This window comes from Motacilla alba, chromosome 2, assembly GCF_015832195.1.
Source record: "Motacilla alba alba isolate MOTALB_02 chromosome 2, Motacilla_alba_V1.0_pri, whole genome shotgun sequence".
NCBI classification, from domain to species: Eukaryota; Metazoa; Chordata; class Aves; order Passeriformes; family Motacillidae; genus Motacilla; species Motacilla alba.
The window spans coordinates 47,189,790-47,216,086 of NC_052017.1; the positions used below are offsets into that span (position 1 = coordinate 47,189,790).

A 26,297-nucleotide genomic window follows, 5' to 3' on the forward strand; every position below is an offset into this window, starting at 1 on the left:
GCACAGTCAAAATGAAAGGCACCCAAGAAAGTACAGACTTAAGTGTACTGTGACCACAGTTACTTGCTGTCTACAGCCAAGTAACAGATTACAGTGGCCCTGCTGTGCCTGATATGTTCCTTCCAGAAAATGTCACACATCTCTTCAGTATTCCTGCTACAAGCCACTACTGTAATCATAACTACTGTTTCCAATCCTGGATGCTTGCTGAGACCCAAGAATTGCTTCCCTTTAGGAGGGAGAAAGGCCTGCCCTATGCTTGCCCTTACAAGCTGTCCAGCTGCACTAAAACTCACATTAAAATGTTAACACATGGACATTGTATGGTATTGTTTTGCACTTGTGACACCTTAAGTAGTACTGAAGGAGCAAACACCCAACTTTGGCTGGAGACAAGAAAGAAAGAGGGACAGATTTTTCTTTTTCTAATCTATTTCAACACTTTTGCTTGTTGCTGTTTGATCTGCTACTTGGTTTGCATTACCACAGCAGGAACATCCTACACCAAATGAAACTCAATTCTGAGAATATACATTTACTTTACTTTCTGTAAATAACCAAGCCATGAATGCATAGAAAACAGGAGGAGAGAGGCAACTCGATTAGCCTTTTTCTATTTTGGACTCTCAGTATCTTCTCCCACCAAGTCCTGAGCCAAATAATATTTACAACAGTATACAAAGCAGAATGTGCTTTTTAGAGCAACAATCTGCGTGTCAGAAGCACTGTGCTACCCCACCTCTGTAAATGGCAATCCAGATGTGTTTTGATGCATTGCAGCCAAAGCTATCAGGTCTCCACAGGGTCCACGACAGGGGCAGTGTGTGCACACAGCAACTCTGCACTGCTCACATATTGAACCAAGTGCCCCTGGGTGCCTCAGTTTTCAAGCATCCATGGATTGCTTGTGCAGCAGGAAAACCATGTGTCCAGACTGTGCCCCAAATTGCCAGATTTCTGTCACCTCTTTAGGAGACCTGATATTTATGCATTATTCTTGGTGCAGCAGCTCCTTCACTGGGATATAATATTTTCATATCAGCGACCTGCAGAAATGTAACAGTATAGATAACTGGCACCTTCATCTAGGAAAGGCTGCCTTAGCCTCATTTATTCTCCTGACCTTGGACCACAACATCTTTTAATCATCAACACAAACACAAGGTATAAAGCTGTTTTGTGTCTTTAAAAAGACACAAAAACATAGAACATAGATCACACTGAACATAGATGCAAAACGTCTAACATCTGCTGTGTAACTTGGAAACTTGCATGTCAAGCTGTGTGTATTCATAACCACCTTGCTGAAGCATGAAGTCTGGCCAGAAATAATAGGCTTGTCTACCTTGAAAAATAAGTCATGCAAGTTCCAGGGAGAACAAAACTGCATTAAAACAAAATTCTATTTCCACACTTGAAGTTCTGGATGTGGAAAAAAAAAAAAAAGAAAAAAAAGAGGGCATTCTTGAGAAGAGACAGGACTCAACAGGAGATCAAATCTGTGTTATTTGCTGGTTTTTGTTAATTAAGCACCCCACACACAGAGGGCTTTCAACATCCAAAAATAATCCCGCATTCATTTATCAAAAATTCCGATCATTAAAATAGTGCAAGCTCAGCAAAAGACTACATCTTCTTCAGAAAGAAGCAACTTGATTGCTTTGCACATCCATGTGAAAACCTGTCACATGGGTGTGTGTCATTAAGGATAAAATTATTTCTTCAGCAAAATACCTGTAACCTTAAAATCTGCATATATAGCCACATACAAAAGAAGAGTCTGGGTGCTTAGCTTCCTTTCAATTTCAAGAGAAATTGGGAATCAGACCATGAATTTACACATTCATGCTCCTTTGAAATAGGAGCTAAATATATAAACTGAGAGTAGATGAAAAACCTATAGCAAACTGAACTACATATCTGAGTTCTCCTCCTGGTTCAGCATCACTTAAGGCAAAAGAGAGAATTCAAAAGTTAAACAAAAATTTGTTATATAGTACTACTACTACAACTTAATATTATAATTATTATTGTTCCAAAGCTGCACTAGAAAAAGAACACATGGGGAAAAAACAGTGAAAGAAACATATCTGATTTTCATTATGCATGTTCATTAGTTATTTGCCTGCACTATCCTGTTGTCAGAAATGTACAGAAAAATCTGTCCAAGTTATGGTCTCTTAAGATTTAGTGCATAGTAAAATTTTAAATGATGCATATAATTTTCAAGTAAGGAACTAGAGCTGCACTTGACTGCAGAAAAAACAACTGACAGTTGTGACATACAGAAATACTTCTCTGGCTGCCACCCTGTTTTCTTCACAACATATTTTAGAAGGTAGAATAAACAATTTGTCAACACTAAGGCTCTGCATCATACACTTACGAAACAGCAATTATATAAGTAATTTTTAAAGATTTTTAAAAAATATCTCTAACAATTCTATAAACTTTTCACTCCTCCTGTGGGTACTAAAGATGGAAGTACCAAATTTGTGGAGTGCATTTTTGTCATGGTTTAGGAATGGTATTTCCCTGTTAAGTGCTCCCATTGAACACCCCAAACAATGCATCACTCACTGACTCCCCTTGTGCTTCCTGTGGCAGGCCTGAGGAGAATTGGAGGCACTGAAGGTAAACATCGTGGGTTGAGATAAAAACAATTTACTGGAAACAGCAATGAAGCAAGAAAAAGTACAGTAACAGCAATACTATCAATAACAGAGGGCATGAGAGAGATGAACGATCCACCTGCGAATGCTTGCAACGTGGAAACCGGGAATACCTGAACCACTGCCACAATACCCCGACCCAGAAGGAACCCCTTCCCCTGTCCCCAGAAAATGATATGAGGTGGTATAGAACAACCTCTGTGTCCTAGCCATGCCCACTCCTGGATATTGCAAAAATTATCTCTGTCCTGGACAGAACCTGGACAATTTTGATAATCAATCATCGTGACTTTTTCTAAGGATTTGGAATCCAAATCTTTTAGGCAGATATGGAATCTGGAAATGAGCTATATATCATCATAAGCAAGAAAAAGGTCTTGAGAGAACTTTACATATCATAAGGAAGCTTTTCCAAATGATGCTATTTTCTCTTAAAATAAGGAAAAAAAGTACTCCTTGAAAGCAACAATCTTACTTGCTGCACTTGGAACAGCAGTCTTTAGGTACCCAAAGGATGGGAGAGAGTCTGCATCCAACACCAAGCACTTACTCATTAGAAGCAGTCAGGGGTTCCCCTTGAGGTCTCCTTCAGCTTCTATATTTTTTAGTTTAAAAACTACTCCAGAAAAAAATCAGACTAATTCAACCCCATTCAAGTTTAGCTTTCATTTAACATGAAGGACAGCTTCAAAAGGCAGAAGCACTTGATTGCAAGTTTCCCTTCAGCAGAAACTTATCAACTCCCTTATCCATCCCGTCAGTCACTTGAGCAAGCCCATCAAGGACCTCAAGTGGCCTGTCAAAAGCAAATGTCAGAGAAACTAATGAGGGTGAAGTTGTAGATTGCTGCCACAGAGATGAGACATGGTACAAAGGTGCTCTGCTAGGTTTGTCCCATGCCCACACTGTCCCACTGAGGGCTCTGACTTTCTGGCTTCCAACTGCATGCAGATCAGAATATTTCTGAGCCTCTTTCCTCAACCTCTGTTATTCTCTGTCCCTCTGTTTCTCTTCTAACTCTCTGTGATCTAATGAGAAGTTTGAACAGAGAGAAATGAGAGAGATGAGAAACCTTGCCTCAGGAAGAGAAGAAGAAAACCTCTGTTTCCCAGAGATGGATTTAGAGAAATTTTGCCTTCATGCTGGAACAGCTCATCCTTATAATAGCACCCCATAAGTTGACATGGCCCATGAAAGCAGCTGTGGGAAAGCTGTAAAGCATGAGAGGGACTTTCACACTGCGAACAGATTTCCCTTTCCCAGGTGGCTGATTCGCTGTGATATTGAAGCCACAAAAGAACTGTTTCTTATGGAGAAGTCTCCACAGCATTGCAAGAGAGAATCCTCTCACTAAGAGAACTGAAGAAAGACTATTCTAGAGGTGGTAAACTGGTACTGAAAAGCCCAGATTTTGTCTCTTTACATTGTCAGTGGGAAAGAAAAGAGGGTGTGGGGGGAGAAGTGTTCTGAAGGCTTTATTCTGATTCTTATTTTTCTTTCTTTTAGTTCTGTTAATAAAGTTTTCTTTATGCCCTTTAAAGCTTTGAGCATGCTTTGCTCTCCTCCTAATTCTTATTTCACAGAAGAAAATGAGTAAATAATTCTAGTAGGTGCACTGGCATTTGGCCAGCATTAGACCCACCACATTCTCCTAGCATTCTCCTTGGTCCCTTTCTTGCTCCATAGTTTCGCTTCCGGTTTGACCTGCCAGTTTTGGTTTATATAGGTACTTTGTGAAAATGCTTTTGTTTGTGTCTTTTGGTTGTTTTGGTTTTGTTGTGTGTATTTTTTGTTGGTTTTTTTTTTTTTTTTTAATTGGGTCATTATCCAGGGAAACCTATAGAAGTTCTGGACAGAAGAGATGACCCATTAAGAAGGGGAATACAACAATTTCTTCTACTGTTACAATACAATCCACAGGGCAAAAGTTGGACAAAGACGTTTGTTTTGAGCCAATAACAAAGTAAATGCTCTAAAATAACTTTAGCAAGTTTCTTCATATGCTCCATAGTAGGCTCCCCTAGAAAATAAGGCATTCTGCACTTTGTGTCTCCTGCAGTCAGTTAAAAGCAGTTGTGAATTTTCTTTACCATTAGAAGGTAACAGCAATTGTCATCACAACCTACCTGGACTGGAAAAGAAATTTAAAAACCAGACCAAAACTCAGATCAGTTACACTATTTTTTTTCTTATGACCAAAACTGAGGTTTGGTATCTAAAGTATCTAATGCTTTTTTTCATAGCTGATCCTTCTTTCGCTTTTGGCAACAAAAGTAAATTTCTGCTTTCCTTTGATGGTATCAATTTTCTAACTAAATTTAAAGCCCTTGCTCTGACACAGTCTGCTAAAATGAAGGTTTCTTTGCCAAAGGTTATATTAATTTAATTACTGCTTTTGTTATTATTTTAGTGAAGTAACTGATATCTTTTGAACCTGTACAAATACAATTTAGGTTATGATAAATTCAATCACATTTGAAAATCCTTTGTAAAGAAGAATTATGTGGGTTTGGGGTTTTTCTTCCCCAGTAAATGAAAAGTGTTGAATCAGTAACAAAAACTTTTTCTGAAGTCTTGTAAATCTCTGTACCTAAAGAGTACTACCATGTTTCTGCTGCTTTTGTGCATCTCTGACATGTAAGTAAAGAAGGATATGTTGCAAATCGTGAACAGCTCTGTTTCAAAACCACATGCCTCAGCTGCAAGATTCAGAGGGGCGAAGTTCAGCTTGATTAACTCAGCCATCATCCTAATTTCAAATTGTAAACTAACTAATTTCTCTTCTTCCAATACCCCAGAGGAAACATTTCAGTGCTGGGTTTTTTTCCCTAGAAATATGGCATTACTCATTTTAGTTTACATTACATCAAAATACTAATTTTTTGCTTTAAGTGTATTTTACCTGTACAGGGAGGTCACAATGTAATTGAATAAGCAATTTCTCATGTAACAAGCCTAATACTGTGTTGATTCCAATTCACTCCAACTGATTTCCATAGAAGCTGAATCAGATTCTGCAGTACAAACATATATAATTGGAAACAGCACTTTAATCCCATTTTCATGTACTTTTTTTTGACCAATGACCTAAATAATGTATCCGGGAAAAAAACAAAGAAGGAAAAAAGAAAAAAATCCAAATCACAACTCACCTCAAATATTTAAATTGATATAGAACAGATAGCATTGATTACAAATTTACCTTTTTAATGAATGCCACAGAGAATGTATCCCACGATACAATCCCATGATCCATCAGCTCAACAAATGCAGTCAGTGTAAAGGACAACATATCTCCAAAGCTGCAAGAGACAGGAGTCATGACAACATTTACCAGTAATGCAGCAGGGCAACGACGGAGGGAATAAAGCAGCAGGAAGCTTTCAGAAAGGCAGGAAAATGAAGCCAATTATGGACTAAGAGGTAGCAGAAGAGCAAGAGAGGCCGTGCTATAGGTAGTCTCCAAAACAATTTAGCATGGATAACAAGAATAGTCTACTGGAGGAAAGCAGCTGTAAGAGAAGTAATCCCTAGGAGAACACTGCATGCAATGCTAAAAAAATAAATCTGTCAGTCCAAATCAAACTTCTCTCATAAATTCAGAGATTTATATCTAACAGAAGAAAGAAATGAACTTTTTCCTTAGCACTTAGGAAATCCTCCTAACTGAAGGCCATGTAGAGGTGTCACATTTTGGTACCTCTGCATCAAGTAAATTGGTGAGAAGGTAGAACATTGTTTATTCCTTCTCTTACACTGAAGCAAATATATTTTTTAATTGCACCAGAAGAGATTATATATCTTGAGCAGCAACTTTCTAACAGTTAATGCCTTGATTTCTTTCTTTAAACCTGGAGATGCATCTCTTTTACTCTATGAGCAACCAAATTGCAAAGCGTGTAGTTCAAATTATTTAGGTTTTGCAGGCCACTACCCTCCATGTTACACCTGTAAATTTGAAATTCAACACATCTTTGAATGAACTCAAGTAAATTCAAAATAAGTTTAAACTCATCAGGGATAATATGACCAGATGCACGGGAACTTTTCATGTTAAACCACAACTTTTAAAGATTAGCTTCATTTCTATACATAGTCAGGGCACCAAACAGTCAGCAGCCACAAGGATTTCAGTGAAGCCCTTCCATGAGGTAACTACTCAGTACAAGCAGCAGTGCAGAGATCCTGAAAGGGAATTACCTTCCAGGGCATGCCAAACTGCCTGCAAGGTACTGTGCCAGTAAACCATTAAAAAGCAAAATTATACAATCAAACAGCATGAATAGTCCCAGTGATTTTAATACCGCAGCTTACACCTAATAAAAAGATCAAATGAAAAAAAAAAAAAACCAACCCTCTGTCAGATTGGAACTGCAAAACTTAGCATATGGAAAACCTGAGTCCAACAGTACAGCCATAGTTAATCAATGTAATTAATTGGTGTTCTTTGATCTGTGGTTTATCCTACTGTCCTGCACGAAACCAACACAAAAAAAGTGAACATCCACTCAGATGGAAGACATTTACAGCAGTACAGAGGAATAAGGCAGACAAATCAGCTTCAATGCAGCAACTCCAGTAGCTGGATTTGGTTTAATCGGCCATTTAGGGATATCTGATGGCAAGATGCAGCCTTTAATGGCCTCTTCATTTAAGAAAGGACATTTTGCTAGAACTCCTGAGATTCCCTCCACCAAAAATACCCCTGCCATTCCTGACATTTTGTGAGTAAAACCCAAAAAACACCAAAACACCTTTCCCTTCAGTAAATACATGTATGCACAGTGGCTCTGATTACTTATGGCAATATGAAAAACCTACACCAAAGAGCAAACAAGAAAAATAATGTCTCTAAAAATCCACTGTAACTTGGCAGGCAAGACTCTTCAGCAAACAAATGGTCTAGAAATTCTGGGTTTTGTTTTGGGGGGCAGAGGATGCTCTTTTGCCTTTTTATTCTTGTCATAGTTGGTTTGTTTGTTTGGGGTTTCTTTAGTATTGCAAATCATTTAAGAACCACATTAGATTTAAAATGTCATCATTAGCATTTCATATAACCAAGGATTTCATATTAAGATGACAATAAGACTCTGAAGGAAATTTAATCAGCTCTGGTCCTGTCACTTTCCCCAATTAATTCTTTTTGCATAATATAGTTATTTATGAACCCACAAATAAAACAGCAACCCTAGGAAAGGCTTTCTTCTAAAAGCTTGTAGCAAATCCTAATGCATCTTCATGACAGAATACTTCTAGAAATACAAGGAATACTAATATAATAAGTATTAATATTATTATTAATTAAAACTAAATAAGTGTCAAATATTTTTTAATTAAGAAGATAGTCTATATAGGTTGAAAAGTAGATGAAAATCTCTCCCAGTGTTAAACTAAGCACATAATCTGGCAGAGATAAATTTTCTCATCTATTGTTTTAAAATTTTGTCAGTTAACCTGTATTTAGTATATGAATGCTCTTGAATAAAAAGTTGTACATGAAAACTAATTCCCATCAACAAAAGGTAAAGTTTAGAGGGCTTACTTAAACTGCATTAAATTTGTGCATAGATATTCATCTTCAGAGCAGCAGTGGCTGGAATGTAAAGGGATCAAACTAACCTGGATTCACCAGTCTCATTAAGTCTTTTCATCAAAACTATTGATCAATCCTACCAGATTAATACTGATTAATCCATGCTCCTCCACAGCTCTGGGGAATAAACTGGGCTAATGGAGCTGACAATTCTGGTTTGAATGTATAAACCTAGTTTTAGTAGATCTGACAGTAATACAACCACTTTGGATCCAGAAGGTGAAAGCACTTGTCAACTTAAAATGTTCAGACACCTCATCAGATGTCATCCCAGTGACTCTGCTTCAAATAATTAATGACTGAAGAAGTGCAACACTGGGACTAATCAAGCAACAAGAAAACTTCAGCTCCATTATTATGCAGCACCACACATACACACTATGTCCTTCTAAAATATCTGGCTATACACATGCACCTGCCCACGCACGTATACGCCAAGTGCCATTGCAAAAGTCAAAAGCCAGGCTTAAGGGATAAGCATTAGGAGCAGCACAGCTAAAGATGAAAGCAATCTGCAGGGTAACTAGGGCAAGATAAGGATTAAAGCATCTGCAGGGGGAGGGGAAGGGTGTTGATTCATTGTTAAGTGGTTAAACACAAGCGGATAGGTAGAAATAGACTTTCAAGTAATTCGCTTCAAAACACACACACAGACACACTCACACTATTAAGAGCAGCAGACAGAGGCTAGAAATTTCAAGGTAATCAAAGCTGGTTTATAAAATTGGCAATCTTTTAAAAAAAGCAGTGGGAGCTGTTTAACTCAAGGCCTCTGTAAGGGTTTTGATCTTACAAAAAGTCCAAGAAATAATGGGGCCTCTTTCTTCATAAAATAATTTTAGAATAATCAATAGCACAAGGCACAACAGTTGTGTAACTATCAAACCCTTGCTGCTCTGGCTAAATTACTTAATAGTTTGAGGATAATTCCTAATGAAGATGATTTTCAATGCAGCAAGAGGGGGAAAATGATCAGAAAGATGCACTGTGTAATTGCAATTTCATATCTCATTAACACTGACATCTTAATAACCTTTGGTCTCAGGCAAGCTACTTCTACAAGCCCTCCTGAATGCTGCTCTGGCTCTGGCTCTTGGATGCCTTACATTGGGACAACTGATGAAATTTCAGTGTTCTTGCTGACTCCCCTCTTCTAACCCCCATTGTGAGAGCTGGACATGAAGCATCTCCTCACCCACAGCAGGTCCTGGCAAAAGCCTGCTAGGCAGCAGAAAGCTGAGGTTTGCAATGCCATCAGCTGTCCCAGCATGAGCCATTCCAGTGGATGGCCATGCTCTAATACAGCCTGTGGGTCCTCAACCTCTCCGACAAACCTGCCTGAAGATTAAGGCAACAGCTGCTTTCTACATCTCTTTAGGCTTTCGAGAAATAACAGGTCAAACCTGTTAAATTAAATTCCTAAGAATTTTCTGTATTCTTACCTTAGGAAACTGTGAAGGGAAAAAACCAAACCCAAACCATTCCACACATTTTGATACTAGTTTTTCTTTCCTGAAAATAAAAATTATAGGAATGTGCCTATGATCCTGATTACCACACCTGTCTCTCACATGCCTTCCTAGTATCATTTCTACAGGCTAAACCATTTTTTTATCCTGTGTGCTTATTTTGAAAGATGCCTACAGCAAGTTGGATTACTTTTCAAAATAAATTAATGGCAGTTTTGCACCCAAATCCCCTAGATGTTTTTTAAAAAGAAATTTTAAAAATCTCAATCCATGTTTCACACACATAACAAAATGGACATTTTATCACTGTTATGGAGGGAAAAATACTTGGCTGCTCAAGTGGTTATGTAAATCAAAATAATTAGGCTCAACCGTTATCAGGTAACAAACAAAGGAATACAAGCTTTTACCAAGCTCATGTTTTATATGAAAAATACCTTTGTGTAGTGGAATCTGGAAATTAATTGTTGCTTCTCTGTTACAACCAGCAACAGAGCCATCAGCTCACTGGGACTACAAGCCAAAGAATGCACACCTTTACACAAACCACTTTCATGGGTGAAACAGAAACAAAGCTGAGCTCTAATTTTGCAAGGGAAAGCAGCAAAGAAACAATTTAATTGGGCAGGAGGTAATAGGAGAGTAGCAGCCTACTACTAAATGCAGGAGTGGTTAACTAAGTCCCTTATCTGGGCTCACAGCCTAATACTGGGCAGCTGAAAGGCCTGACATCATTGAGGTCAACATCAAAGAGTAAGAACAGCTATTTAAATTGGAGCTGTCAAGGATAAATGGCCATGAATAAATTTAAACAGGGGAACAGAATATATCTAATCATCAGAAGACAAGAGCTCTGGAAAAGCCATGGGGGCCAGAATCTAAGTCTAAAATGAAGACTGATGATGTAGCAGGAAGTTTTGCCAGTACAGTGTGAACTTTATATTGCTATGGCTCCTCTTCACTGCTTCTACACTGCCCTGTTTCTTCAAGCAACCTTTCCAAGGGTAAAACTAAGCCACTGCCGAATCAAAGCAGGAGCAATTCATACCTACTTGGTGCTCAGTACAGATGAAAATGATGGAACAATCTGTGTAGCAGCTGCCCCTATTTTTCTAGATGATTTCAGAAAATGCACTTAACTGCTACACAGCAATTGACACAGATATTTTCTTTCTCGTTTTGCTGCTAAGCACTACCGAAATATTTCATTGTGGTACAGTTTCACTGCATCATTAAAAGGGGTCAGCCTTATTGATTTCAAATCCCTTGCTTTCCAAGAACAAGAAATAGCTTTGTAACCCTAGTATCAGAGTTACACTATGTCTGAAAATTAATTTTCATTAAAGAAAAACAAGGTGTGAATTTTAAACTGTAAATATTCTTGAATAAATCCAAGTGTGGATACTCTTACTATGGAGCATGACTAAATCCACTTTAAGGTACATTAAGCATGGGAAACTAGCCCAGAGGAACTATTACATACTGAAGATGTGATTAGAATTACCTTTTTTCCCTTGTTCTCCATTTATTAAATTCCTGGTTTTGTTCATTTCATGGCAATTTCCTCAAACAGGCTACTTTTCCTAAAAGCCCAGGCATCACTATGCTGGAAAAACACCACTCTCCAATCAATTTGGTTTGGCTACAATTTAGCACTGCAATGCAGAAGTCAATTAATAGAGCTTTTTAATGGGATTTTAAAAATTTATTATGTCATCCTGTACTTGTAGTAACTTGTTTTTTAAATTAGCATTTGGTTCTTTTAAGTATCTTTAGTCAAGAAGACAGGAAGTGGATGATGAGAAGTGTTGTAGTTTAGTTCATGATATCAAGCTCTGTGGGGTATTTTATTGTTCTCATTTCACTAGATCTTTTCCCATTAATACATGGGGGAAAAATAGTCAGGATGTTGGATAACTACACTCATAGAACACTTCTGTAAACACTTTACCTTCAAAACATATGAGCAAGCCAGCTTCCAGAACTATTGGTTTCACATCCTCAACAATGGCTCTGGTATCTTTTTCACTACAAGTCCCAAATTCAATAATTTCTATTACTAAATTGTATTATCTTACATACTACTGGCTGGAAATCAAAATATTATTCTTGAGGAAATCAAAATAGTAATATCTGAGTACCTCCATGTAAACTGAAGTTTCTATTGGCAGGATTTAACTCCCAAAGTTAGATAAAATTTTAGTCACAGACACATTCTTTACTAATGTATTCACTGATGTGATACATCTACATTGACCAATTAGGATCCTCTTAATAACTATTTTAATAAGGATCAAGTGGGTAAAACCTTGTTCTCATGTGTAAACAAAGCTAAACTGTGTAAAAAAATAATTTAGGTCATCAGTCAGATCAGGCTCTAAAACAAGGGTGCAATGCAACTGTAAGTCAGGATTTCAGTACTGTCCTGAGGACAAACTTAATCCATAGAAGTCTACAGGGTAATAGAATTTGGAAACAGAGAGGTGCTGAAAGATTATAACTATCCTTCCACAAAGAAATATTTTCACAGTAGTGAGGAAATGTCATCTAAAAGGACAGGAGATACCGTGCCTCAGCAGGGGTGATCATAGAATCACAGAATTTCTAGGGTTGGAAGGTATTTCTGAAAATCATCTGGTCCAACCTGCCAAGGCAGGGTCACCTGGAGCAGGTTACTCAGGAACACATCTAGGTGGGGTTGGAATGTCTCCAGAGAGGGAGACTCCGTGAACTCCCTGGGCAGCTGTTCAGTGCTCTGCCACCCTCAATGTAAAGCTGTTCATCACATTGAGGTGAACTTCTTGTGTTTTAGCTTATTGCCACTGCTTCTTGTTCTGTTGCTGGGAGCCATGGGAAAAAATCTGGCACCATCCTCTTGGCACCTGCCTTTGAGATATTTATCTGCATGAACGAGATTTCCTCTCAGTCTTCTCCACACTAAACAGGCCCAGCTCCTGCAGTCTCTCCTCTTCAGAGAGATGTTCCAGAGCCCTAATTATCTCTGCAGCCTTCCAGTGGACCTGACCCAGGAGCTCCACACCTTTCTGGTACTGAGGAGGCCAGACCTGGACACAGCACTGCAGATGTGGCTTCACTGCAGAGCAGAAGGAGAGGACCACTTCCCTCGACCTGCTGGCCTCAGTCTCCTCAGGATATCATTGGCCCTCCTGGCCCCAAGTGCGCTGCCAGCCCATGGTCAAGTTTTTATCCTCCAGGACTCCCAAATCCTTCTCTCCAGAGCTGCTCTCTACTTGGTCAGTCCCCAATGTGTTCTGGTGCTTGGGGGTATTCCTCCCCATGTGCAGGACCATACACTTCACTTACTTGAATCTCATCACATTTCTCGCTACCCAATTGTCCAGCCTTTAACAGTCCTGCTGAATGGCAGCAGAGCCTTCAGGTCATGTTGCCAAGATGATGCTGCCAAGAATTCCATAAGCTTCATGGCACTTTAACAATTTTCCTCAAAATCTAAACTTTTCTATTATGAAACAAGTTACTTTGTATTAGGTTAAGAAACTGAACTTAGAAGAAGGATTTAAATTTCCTGCCAAATTTATTCTTACTGTATAATTTATTTATTAGGCAATGATTTAAAAATAAATATTTTGGAACTTGGTTAACAGCAGATTTGTGAAAGTATGATTTAGCACAGGTTTGGATGGGGAACTGCATTTCCTGCATGATAAATCACATCAAGCTCTCAGAATGACAGACATATGCTTAATTGATTATTCTCTTGCTTCCTTGGGTTTTAGCTATACTTGACATGTCAAATTTGCAAGCCAGTCAAGATATTACAACATCTCTTGGGATTCAAATTTATCAAAGCCTGCGCTTAACTCTAAGCAAACAGAAGCATTCTGTTCAAAATCATCAGGGAAACAGGCAGGGAAATTCTGATATGAGCCCATTTACTATTTTGCAGTTTTCCTTTATACAGCTATCTGCAACAACTAGCATTACTTGGGGCCAGCAAATAATAGTAATTCAAACTGGGACAATGACCTTACTTTTCATCTCACTAACACTGACCATTAAAATTGCCTACTATCAATCACATAAGCCAATGAAATTCAAGAGGGGAATTGGGAAAGATTGGGAAATTATTTTTTTTTTCTGAAATTAGAAAAGAAAATAGAACAAAAGCTTTACTTCAGAAATAGTAAAAGCCCCTGCTGAAGTTACAGAAATGAAGCACTCATTCCATAGGCAAAGCAAAAAAAAAAAAAAGGCTTCATCAGAAAATTTTAACAGACATCAAAGAGCAGAAAACAGAGAAGATTGAAGACTTGCTGATGCATATGCACAGTTGTATTTACATATAAAGATTAGCACAAGGGCCTGAACTCAGTCATGCAAAAGAAGAGGTAGTATGCAAGGTGATGATCTAATCAAGTTCTTACCAGGGCTTCATTATCTTCTGCAATTTCTGATATCGTCTGCAAAATTAAAACTTGCAGGTGAGGAAAAACACTTTAAAACATCTGTACTCTATTTACTGCATACAATCCCCCCGTACTTGAGCCATAAATTTCACAGATATGCATACAATAAGAGACAGTAAATTGCTAACAATTTGCTATGAACAGAAGCAGTTCAGTAACTCGTAATGAACACTCCAAATCTATTTCAAATATTTGTTCAGAATACTTGTGTTAACTTCTGTTAGGAAAAAAAACATATCTAGACAATCTAATTTAGTAAAACGTGTAAAAAGCCTTTGATACAAAACAATAAAGGTTTACACCTTAAGCATCTTCTGTACTGTTTCAACGACATGTAACCCATTGCCTGGAGAACTTTTTTAGTTACTTGTAGTGTCCACTACTAATACTGATGTCAGAGTCATCAGCATTATTGAAAGTTGTATAGCTAGGATGGTAAATGGTAAAAATGGCACCAAAGATAGATACCCTCTTTTTAAAACACCACTTAAACATATAAAAAAGAACAGAGCTAGAAAGAAATTTAAAAACCCAATCTGTCTCTTTCTTTACCATTTCTTGTGCCGCCAAATCTATTTCATAGTTTTATTTCAGAGGCTTGGCTGCAGTTCCACACTGGGCAGAATAGTGTTAAAAAGGACAAAAAAGAGGTTCCACTTTGCTTTCTGCACCTTCTCCCAGGTCTTCCCTTTTGCACTTTCCCTCACAGCAAGCTGCACAGCAGTGTCATTCAGCTCAGAAGAGCTCTAGGACTACAAACTCTCCAATCACTGATTCAATTCTCTAATTCTCTCCCAGAATGCAGCTACAGTTTTGGGGCTTTTTTCCCTTTTGGTAAAACAGTAATTCCTCCCAGCTTTTCAAGAGGAACCAGTCTCAAGGAGGGCAGCTTTTGGGTTGGCTTGTGTGAATGTCAGTGGAGAAACCACAGGAATAGTGGTTTGAAGTCCTCTGCCAGCTGTGAGCTGCAATACTCATGCCTGAAGATGAGTACCAGCACAGTTTACCCTGTATCCAAACACAGACTGGGCTACAGCCTAACTCAAATCAGAGAAATGACAAGATTTTCTCCTTGGATTTCATGCCCTTGGATCTTTTATGCTACAACATCTATCTGTGTAGCCAATAATAATGAGTAAACAAAAAACATCCTGATGATCAGACAGCCTTAACAAGTGGGGGAAAATACCCTCAACATGCTTTTATGAGCAGTAAAATTCAAAACAGTTTCCATAGTAGGAGATCCAAGCTTCAGCAGAATGTCACTCCTGTGCTTCTGCAAACTAAATGCTTCCATGCTGTGGCAAATTCTGCTAAAACACCAAGAATAATTGCCACAATAAACGGGTTTTGTCATCTCCCAAATGTGCATGGATCCTTGCAACTTTCTGCAATATGTCAGCCAAACTTCACAGCACTCTTCACAGGGCAGTTTTTAAAATAGCTGCTTTCTTCCAGGTGCTGACTTCAGCTAAGCAGCAAACAAACTTGAAATTAGGGCTGTGTTTTTCTGATAGAGAAACAAGTGTGGTGTTTGAGAACTGGTAGCACTTCAAAGGACAGACTCTGTTTTGCCAGAGATTTCTCACAACAGGCTCTAATCAGGACATTTTCTCCACGACTGAGACAGGGATTACAGAACAAACATCTGAGTCCTAAAACAAAACATTTAGACAGCAACTCTCTTAGCATTTACAGAACTCTTATCCACCCTGCTGAGTTAAGCAGCAATCAGTTAACCTGAGGTCAAAAAGTATGCAAAGTAAAAGAAAATATAATAATGTAGAGAAATAATTGAATTATATAAGATATTTCTGGTGAAGCAATACAAAGACAAAATTTTGACTTCAGAGGAAAGATAGCCATTGTATTAAACCAAACAACTTCCACTGATTTTTCTTGCTTTGGTGTCACTAGAGCAGCAATCAATCTAAGACATCACATGTTGTAGCGACACATGATTATAGATTGACTTTTACCACTGAAGATGTGGATGGAGGCTGTTCTCTAAAGCAACACATGCTATTTTCATCCATCATAAAACCAAAACATAATAGAGAAGGAACTGGAATGAGCAGGAGTTCCTCTCGTATTTACACACAGACCATGCAAAAGTCACCAAGGAGGAGTCCCCAAGCTGATTCTTCCAGCAAGTCAGCATGGAAAGAAACTAAGTACAATCTGCCACTTCCATCAGCTTTCCTCTTTCTATATATACATAACTTTTTTTCTTCAGAGGGCTGACTCTGTGGTAGCAACCAAACAGCTCTGTAGAGCCCTTCTTGGTGAGTTACCAAGGTAGGGTCAAAAATGCTGAAAGCCTTACTGATCTAGACACTGTAATTAGCTCAATACTTATATTTTTCTTTTTTTTCTTTTTTTTTTTCCCCAAAAAAAGCATCCCTCAATTGCACTTGCACAGATGGGAACAAAACCACGGCCAAAAAGCAAATGTTATAAGGGCAAATTAAATAGCAATTGTGAAAGGCTGAGATTCTATAGTGGTGAAAGACAAACCCAGCAATTTTTACACAGGCAGGAAACTCAAAATAGATGCCAGCCTAATGCAAAATAACATGAATGCCAAGTTACCAGGTTAAACATTTTTCTACCGTAATATATTTCCTCTGTGGCCTCAAAGGAACTTTGTGATACACTTCCAAATGAATTCTAAGGAGCAGCAGCGAGTTCTCTTCAGACTTTTTCAAGCACACAGACTTACTACTTACTCAAATACTGCAGGTCACACCTTGAGCAGCTTCCAGCAGAGACCAGCTTAGCAGGGACCTGACTAGATCAACTCCTATCTGTTCATGTGCCAAAACTGCTGTACAAAGACTAAAGATACCCCAAATATAAACCCAAGCTGGAGTAACACACAGTCCACAGGAAGGGCTTATCTGAACGGGGGGAATAAACTAAAATGTCCCATTATGGAAGCCAGTGTGGAGCCACTGTAGCTTATAGTACCAAGAACTAAAGCAGTCACACCACTTCAGCACAACAATTGTTTCTAAGCCTGCACTGTTTGAACACGAGCAGAATTGTGTAAGAGTATACCACTGAGGATAAAAGCTTTTAATGCAGTATGACCCCAGAGAGGGCCACTGTTACCAAAGGTGGAAGATACTCACAAAAACTTCCTCCTCTACGGAAACACTGATGGGATGATGGATGAATGACCTGCCAACCACATTAAAGCACCATTTGGCTATTGCTTTTCAGGCAAACACAAGGATAACACACATTCTAGATAACAGGCAGGGTAAAGAAAAATCCAAGAGTACAAATTTCTGCCTTCTCTTTGTAACAGGTGGGGCTATCACAAGCATATGACATCTGGGAAACACGTTGACCTGGAATAATTTACAAAATTACTATTACTATTAAGTTACACAGCAGACCTCAGTCTCTCACAGCCACCACAACATCCCACAGCTATACACAGCCCAAAAGACGAAAACATCCTGGAAAGTTGCAGAAGTGGAGATTTTAACCTCTTCCCCTTATTTTTCTTGGTTTTTCAAATACTACAGTTTTGGCTGGAGTTAACAAAAAATAAAAAATTTATTTTGCCCACCTTCACACTCTGAAGAATATTTGGAAATATAAATCCACTGCTGGAGTTGCTCTTTTTATAACATTTTACAAAAGTGGTTGCCAAACAAGACCCAGTAAAACTGCCTCCTCTCCTCATCCCTCTTCCTATCAACAGGGTGTTGATATCACCATTTAAAAGGGGTCATTTAAATGCTAATATTCCCAAACACAGGCAAAGTAAAAAGGAAATCAAGCCTGGAGAAATAGCATTTAGGATGGGGAGACCAGCAACTCTCCCTCTCTTCCCTCCAAAATGTGATCTTTGACAGTTCCACCTTCAGATGACCTTGAGATTGGCTCACTTGGTTAAAGCACTGCGTTAGTAACACAGAGGCTGTGGGTTTAATCCCCGTAGGGGCCATTCACTCAAGAATTGGACTCGATGATCCTTCTGGGTCCCTTCCAAGTGAGACGATTCCATGATCTTATCTAAAGCCCACAGTGTGTGCTTTGCATATGTAAAAGATGTAAGAAAAATTGTACTTGTGTGTGCTGAGAGGGAGGGTGTAATCCAAGCCTGAAGACTGATGGGGAAACAAACCCAAAATAGAACAAGCAGGAGAAAAGTAAACCAACAAAAAAAGCCACTCCAGGAAAAAGTCCTACTCCACCTTCTTTCTTTATGGAAACTGCACTGAAAAATGGAGTTGCAGTCCTTTCTCATTCTCCTGCCATTACCATCTCCACAGTGCTATAGTAGGATTACCTGATTTTATACACTCTTTTGGATTTCTGCCTCATAGACAATAGTCACCCTCTCCCGACATTACAGAAGCACTAAAAAATGAAGATTACGTAAAACCCCTGTTGGACAAGAATTGATTTTGGCAGCAATGTCAGATTAAGTAATCTATGCTTCCAGGTGAAGCTTCACAGGAATAGTTGAGCCTGTTTAAAACCCTGTGCTGTCAAAAATGCAAATTAATTTCCTCCCTCCATTGGCTGACTGAGTTTCTGACAGTTTAGCAAATTGAATTGCATCACTGAGGAGTCAAATAAGCATTGGAGCTGAACAAGAAAGAGAGCAGGTACTACACAGCCAGTAGCCAGGAAGGGTGGAAAAGGGCTACTTTATATAGTGGTAAAAACCTACTAGCTTAGTATTCTTCCTATCTTCTGAAAATTCATTTTCCATTTATCTAGCAAGTTGGGCTTTCACAACAGTTTTCTGGGGCAATGGTGTGAGCTCAGTCAGGGAACTAAACTGGGTTAAGGAATATTGTATTAAAAGTAGCCTCTACTGTCACTCTTCATAACCTACACCAGTTTTCCAGTCCAGCTTGGTAGAAACAGTACTGGTATAACTCTCCAGATGAAGCAGGACAGGAACAAGTTACTGTGAGCAAGAGCAGCTTAAACGTTTTGACAGCACTGCTGAAATACTCATCAGACTGGGATGGAAAAAACCACCAGCAGGTATTTGAGCAACTGTCCCAAAAAGTGTGCTGAAGTTGGAAGAACTCCAAACCAATCTGTCTTCAGTTTTCCAGTGGACTGGTATACAGTATTATCTCTATAAGACAAGCCAAGAGCTAAAATTTCACTGAACAATGCAATTTGTCCTTAAAGCATGCACAATTGATCTCCCAGAGACTTCCAGCTGTACAGCAGCCAAGCCTGCAACTGCATGGCTCCTCTTAGTCAAGACACAAAACCCATACAAATATACATTTATTTAGAAGCTTACATGAACTTGATCTAGCTGCATTTATTATTTCCAATAGGAAGATGGCAAAATTTAACAACTAAAATTAAAAGCAAGGTGCTTTTTTCTCCAATCTGCATATTAAGCAACTCTCTTACAATTAAAACTATCTGCTAACCGGGCTATCTGCTACCTTGTCTTAGCAGCATCAACTAGCATGTTCCTGTGCCATGGCTGTATGACAATAAAGACAATAAAGCTGTTCAGCACAGCCTCATCGATGAAGCAGATGTCTGGAGAACAATCTTCTCAACAGCAGCATAAACAATTCTGTTCTGGTTACTGTCAAGACAGCTAGGCTTAGCATAGTGTCTCTTTTTTTTTTTTTTTTTTTTTTTTTTTTTGGCAGAAACTGTGTGTTATTTCAGCCAAATGGTAAGTCATAGAGATCAGTATAATGCCAATTTAAAAAATGCTGAAAATTCTGCATAGGCCTTCCTACTTTCCCTCCCATGAGATCACTCTTATTTTTATTACTAGCAATAAAAAAAAATAAATATAGATTCCTTTTATAAACTCTTTGGTCTTTCAATATTTACAGTGTGTGAATTACATTTTCTTTTTCTTGCTTTATAAGGCATTATGAGGATTTTTTTTTCCTTCTAAGGAAGGCTGAGAGTCTGTTCCAGTCACACAACTATTCTGATACATCAAGTAAAAAACCCCATGGCATTAACAGTCTTCTGCTATATCAGAAGGCCTATCTGTACAGACATGATTTTCTGAAACACAAGTTCTAGGCTCAGCTACAGAATGCAGCTTTGAATAAGAGAACTGTGTTATCACAGCTGGGGTAGCAACACATGACTCCTCCTTTCACCTTGGTTCCTGAACATATTTTTAATCAGTAATTATATATATAGTATACCTAGGACAGTATATCTAGGACTCAGCAGCATTGCTCATTTTCTGCCCCATTTTAGGGCATTGCATTCTGAGGTGGAGTGGAAGCAGCACACCCTTACCCTTTAGACAGTCTGTACACCCAAGCAGGTGTACAGATGGACTGCACAGTCAGCTCCTCTTAACTAGGCCTGGACTGGCTTTTGAACAAAAAGTTTAGCATTAGGAGTGCTGTGGAAATAAACTTTCTGAAAAGTCTCAGAAAAAAAAAAAAAGCTGCCTGCACACATCCACCCCACTCTTTGGTGACACAAATGCCCAGTCTGAGAAATGATTGGACATCATGGATAATTATAGAATGGAATCAGCATTTTCTTGTTCTTCATGACTTGTCTTGCAGTCTTTTCTATAACTTATAGGTCACCCATATCATAAAAACAAACATAAAACTATTTTTTTTCCTTTTTCAGTTAACAAGACTCATAGCAGTGCTGTGGAAGCAAGAATGAGCCTGAAGGAAAAACAAGATAAGCCATCTCAATCAACAAGATCAAGATACATGTGGACAGTTTCTGAGACGTTGCATCTCTTCTGATATAAATATATTCATATTGACAAGGTGCACTCTCAGCTTCACTAGATCCCATGCACCCTACCACCTACCCCAACAGCTTTGTGCTTGCACACACCATGCCCACAGTTCTCTATTCTCTAACACATTCTAATTTTCTTCAGTATTCAGGAATATAACATATGGAAAACTAACAGGAAACACTGTTATTTCTTGTCAACTTTTTATACTACCACTTCTTTTCATCACCTGTGAAATGAAACAGAAGTAACTAGAAATCCAGGGATTTACATTCTCTTACTCTGGTCACTGTACTCTACTAGCCATCAGCTTCACTGAAATAATGACTAAATAGCACAATAAACAAAGCCAACTATAAATAAAATATAGACCTCTTCCTCAGTGAAAGCTATATAAAAAGATGGAGTCTTGTTTTCCAGAGGCTACCCAGTAAAACTTAATTACACACCGAAATTATAACTTAAGAGCCGCTTCTAAGATAAAATCCATGTGCAAAGAAAACCTCAGAGCAACTTTGCACAGAGCACGATGGCACTTCTAATGAGCACTGCCTGGCCCCTTGGGGAAAATAGAGAATAAAGCTTGAATTAACAAAATTCATCGATTTCTAGCACAGCTGCAGCACACCGTGAACAGAGGCGCCACTCAGCCTGGGCTTACAGATGTAGGGCTGTTCCCAGCTGCACCAACCAGGGCAGCTGGCACAGCACACAGAGGGGATCCCTGCAGAGCACCAGCAGCCACCCCACAGGGTATGTCCCATTCCTGCCCTCCCAGAGTCTCAGTGCCAGTCCCCAGGGTGCAATACAAGAAGAGAGACAGCCGCCACCCTCACACTGTTTCGCAGCACATCTGCTCTCAGGTCATGGCTCAGTGACACACTTAGGGTCTATTGCCACAAAAAAGGGCCTTTTCTGCATCCACTCATGACCAGTTCCTCTCTTGTTCTTCAAGTCCCTAACTGAGTAGAAAACTAATTTTAGAGAGTTAGTTTTCTAACAGAATCATGTACTTTGCCAAAAGTTAATAGGCTGCATTGGCTTTGTGAAGCACACAGACACTGGAACCAACTCCTGGAACCAGCTCCTGGGAAAAAAAGCAGGACTGGGCTGAAGAGCAGGGGTTAACACACAGAAAATGGGAGAAGAAGGCAAGCAGCTGGAGCATCTCTCAGCAGCACCACGACATTAGGTTTGTCTCAGCTGCATGGGTGACTCATAGCCCATTCAAACAAGGCTGGCTCTACAGAAGCAGCACCGAAGTGGCTAAGGTAACTCCATAGTGAAGATATACCTTAAATGCATCTTTATAAAATACATCGTCTTCTAAAACTGGGCTATGAAAGAAGTTTCTGCCCCAGCCCAAAATTTCTGGCTCCTCATTCCTCCTCTAATACCTGCCCCCGGCCCTTTATAATGCTAGTGTAATTGTTTGGACACTGTGGACACCAAGAGAGCAGTTCACCTATGGACACAGAGAAAAGCTTTATGTTCTAAGCATTTTGGTGACCTTGTCAGCCACACAGCCCACAAGGCAATGTTGCTGAGGGTGCTGAGCCCAGGTTGGGAGCAATGGCAAGGAGGCCTTCAATTTGATTTATCTGTTCAGTGAGCATCTTGTGTGAGACCTCTTACTAACAGTAGTGCAGAGAGTCCAAGCAATAGCAAGAACAGACCATAAGAGGACAACTGACTGATTCCAGCTGCCTTTCTTTGACAGCCTAGGGTGCTGAATGAAAAAAAAAGTTTCTTTTCTTTCTTTTGAGGAAGTAGTCGGTCTGTTTGCTTAGTGTGCTGACACAGCAATGAGTGACAGACCCTGATGTGAGGGAACAGATTCAGTACCTTGAAGTGAGATGAGAAAGGAAAGCAGAAGCACCATGTTAGGCTTAGGCTGCTGTGCCTCTGTATGTTTGCTCCTTTCATCAAATCCCAAGTTCTGTTAAATATGCACTCATCAGCCAGTGATGTACAGTATAAAAGCAGAAGGGAATGTACAGCATAGCACAGATGTCTCTGCTTTACAACTCCCTTTGCAAAACCAGACTTGGAAAAACCTGACCTGCTCACACCCTCAGGAGCTGAAGAATGTCTAGGCTGCTGAAGATGAAAGACTGCAGTGAGTACTAAGAGCTCATCAACACGTGAAGCTGCTGGAAACTCTTACAGTCTGAGTCTTTGTGCAGTGCCCCAACTCAAGAGCATTTCTCCCCACAGACAGAAATACTGATAAATACATTAGACAGGTAGATCCATCAATACATGTTTGATGACACATTACATCAGCTAAAAAGAAAAAAAAATTAAATCCCTCAAAATGCAAAAACTTATAGCAATAAAATAATAAAAAAGAAAAAGGCAGTAAACTCTGCTCATATGTCCAGTTTACAAGCCTGCTGTGTGGTTTGAAAACTTATGCCATCGGTCAGGACTTATTACAGGGTATAATTTGCTAGTTCTTTCAACAGCAGTGCTGTCGTTAGTAGTTTCCCTCCCAAACAGTTATTTTTAATCCAGACCAGTCTGCTACAGCTTGGGTCATCCAACAGCTACAAAACAGCAGTACAAACACATCTGAAGGGTGAGGAGGGCACTGGCTTTAGTCTTAGCACAGCCAAAATAAAAGATTATTAAAAAATGTGAATGTTCCCTGTCTGTTTCAACAGAAAATAAAATGCTTTCACTTAAATACCTTTTGCAGTGGAGTAAGTTAAACCATTAGACCTAAATAATGTCACAACAAAATAAACCACAAGGGTGGGAACTGTTAATTTTGCTGTGTTCTGATCTTCACAGGCATATGTGAGCCTGTCCATTTATAATGCCTTTCATTAGTACAGCAACTGCATACATGTGTTTATATTAACTTAAACTTGTCTTTGCTTTTAAACTTAATTTGGTCCATAAACAACAAATACCACATGAATAAAAGAGAAGTTGAACAATTTGGTAACTAGAAGCATTTAATTTTAAAGCGGCATAACATGTGATGTGTGCCACAGATCAAATCTCTGCAAAAAATAAAGACTATAACCCCAAAATGCTGAAGATTAAACCACGAGCTTTTGGAAATCTAGTATATAGCTGTAGTAAGACAATAAGGATTCAGAGTTCCATAAGCCATTAACCACACAATGGGTAGGAATCTGGGAGAGATTGTTTTTACACTGCTCAATCTACGGACTACTGGATTTTATAAAGTTGTTAATTTTTCTGTGGAAAATACACAGTACATCTCGTACAAGACCCTCAGATAACATTTGTGTTTGACTTCAAAGACCACTTGCTACTTTTGCTTTACTTCCTAATAGTATTTACCTCCTTGAAGCCAAGGGAACACGAGCACATTTGTGAGGGGAATTGAACTGATTTCAGTTTTCTTTCTCTCAGGAGATGGTGTGGGTATTGTTGACTTCTTCCTGTGTAGTAGAGCTTGACACTGAGTGCAAACCTCTTACTTGAAATCAAATGCTTACTGTTAGAGCATCATTTAATAGTGGAACAATCTAGTTGATACTTTTCTGCTGCACACTCCACATTAAGCCAATGGACACTTACTCAGGACTTTCGGTCCTGAATTTCACCCATGATGAAATTTAGTAAGGCATTCTGGTAAAGAATGAGTGTATTTTTAGAGGTCAGCTTTCATTTTTATGTCAAAAAACCTAACTGGTATTAGAAAAATCCCATTCAATACCAAAACAATAAAAAACGGAAATAAAGAATTTTTTACATTTGGGTTTTACCACACATGTTCTCAGTAACGTGAAATTTAATACACAGTTTTTAAGTGATATCACTTAAATATCAGCCTTTAAATACACTTTCAATGGCTTATTGAAATTCCAGTGAATAGAGAAGAAACTAAGACCCCAGTCTCCCCAAACTTTATGGCATAGGCAATAATTGTGACTTTCTTCTTTGCTCATCCCCACTCCTGACCAGCTCATTGTTAGAGGAAATTTTAAAAAAACCCAGTATCTCATTGACAATTAACATACTATCCAAGAAGTCTAGACCTCTTGAGATATTCAATTTATCCACTCAGAAAGAGAGCATGAAATCACCCCACACAGAAGGAACGCCAGAGTTTAAGCAGAATACTCACTCTGTGCCACTTTCAACCATTTGCGTTAGGAGGGAAATGCCATCCAGGTTTATAAATTCTTGGGCAAATGTAACATCCCGTGAGTAGTTGGCTAAGTCTTTCAGTGCTTCTAACTTTGCATCCATACTAGAAGACTGGATCCTCTCATGGAGCTGCTGTGCATTTTGAGCCTATGAGAGAAAAAAAACACAGACAAAAAAAGCAACAAAACAGCTTTCATTACAATGAAAATCATGAGTAAAATGTCAGTGTAAGCAGGAACAATGGCCATGTTTAATATTAATGATATTTAACTTCCATGCTCAGAAAAGATTAAGAAGTTCAAATAAAAATGACTCTTGTAGAAGTATATTACTTGTGTATTACTCCATTATTACCTATTCTTATTTGGACTCTTGCAGAATCATTAGCTGAGCAATGGGTACATGTCCCATTGTCTCAGGCAAAATGTGAGCATTACAAATAACACAGCCTTTGGCTTGAAGAACTTATGTGTCACATCAATAAAGAAGATATGAAAATGAAACAAACTGCATCAGACAATCTCAGTAAAATAATAGTGGCACTTCTTTTCCTGTCAATGCTTACTCAGGTTACACACTTCTGATCACCTTCAGCAGCAAAGACCACATTCTGTCCTAACCATGTTACATCAAGAGAGACCAACTTCAGACCTTCTGCTCCTTCCTACACCTCTTCTTTTTTTTCACAGTCAGTTCAAACACTCATATACCCTTTCAACAAGGAGTGCAGAATAATTACTTCCCACATAACACTATGATATTATCTGTCAGACATCTTTTTGCGTGTTCAATATCCTCATGTTATGCTATTCTGGCCATTAATGTTTCAAAGAGAGGATGAGTTAGTGAAATTCAAAATGGATACTGATGATAAAAAGCTAAAGAAATACTTAAATGATGCATATTAAATTTCCTCTCTCTTTAGCTGTACAAATACTTTAAAATACATCTCATGTTTTCAATTTGATGCTTTCACTTACCTGAACAGAATACCCAAAAGCTTCAATTAATAGCTAGCTAGGTCATACTTTACTTAGAAAAACAATCCTTCTCCCTACATATAGAGATATTTGCAAAATTCTGTTTCCTAAAATTTATTTCTTACCTGCACCCAAGGAAAGGTGAATGAGAGGCTATGTGTCATTAGGGAAACAAATTAAACGTAAATTCTGTTGAGAGTTATTTTCTCTGAGATGATGTTTATTCTTTCTCAGCTGGAGAAGAAATAGAGAAGAAAGGGCTCTG

General features: G+C 38.8%; 1 protein-coding gene across 6 annotated transcripts in view; it reads right to left on the reverse strand.

The window, feature by feature from the left end:
• The window catches only part of ELMO1 (engulfment and cell motility 1), a 304,241-nt gene that overhangs the window by 192,692 nt on the left and 85,252 nt on the right, over positions 1–26,297 (reverse strand). For all 6 annotated transcript variants that reach the window (XM_038126698.1, XM_038126700.1, XM_038126695.1 and 3 more), the window contains 3 exons: positions 25,030–25,199; positions 14,141–14,176; positions 5,875–5,974 (listed from right to left, as the gene is read on the reverse strand). In XM_038126698.1, the coding sequence (XP_037982626.1) occupies positions 5,875–5,974; positions 14,141–14,176; positions 25,030–25,199 (306 nt within the window). The remainder of the gene's footprint in view (positions 1–5,874; positions 5,975–14,140; positions 14,177–25,029; positions 25,200–26,297) is intronic.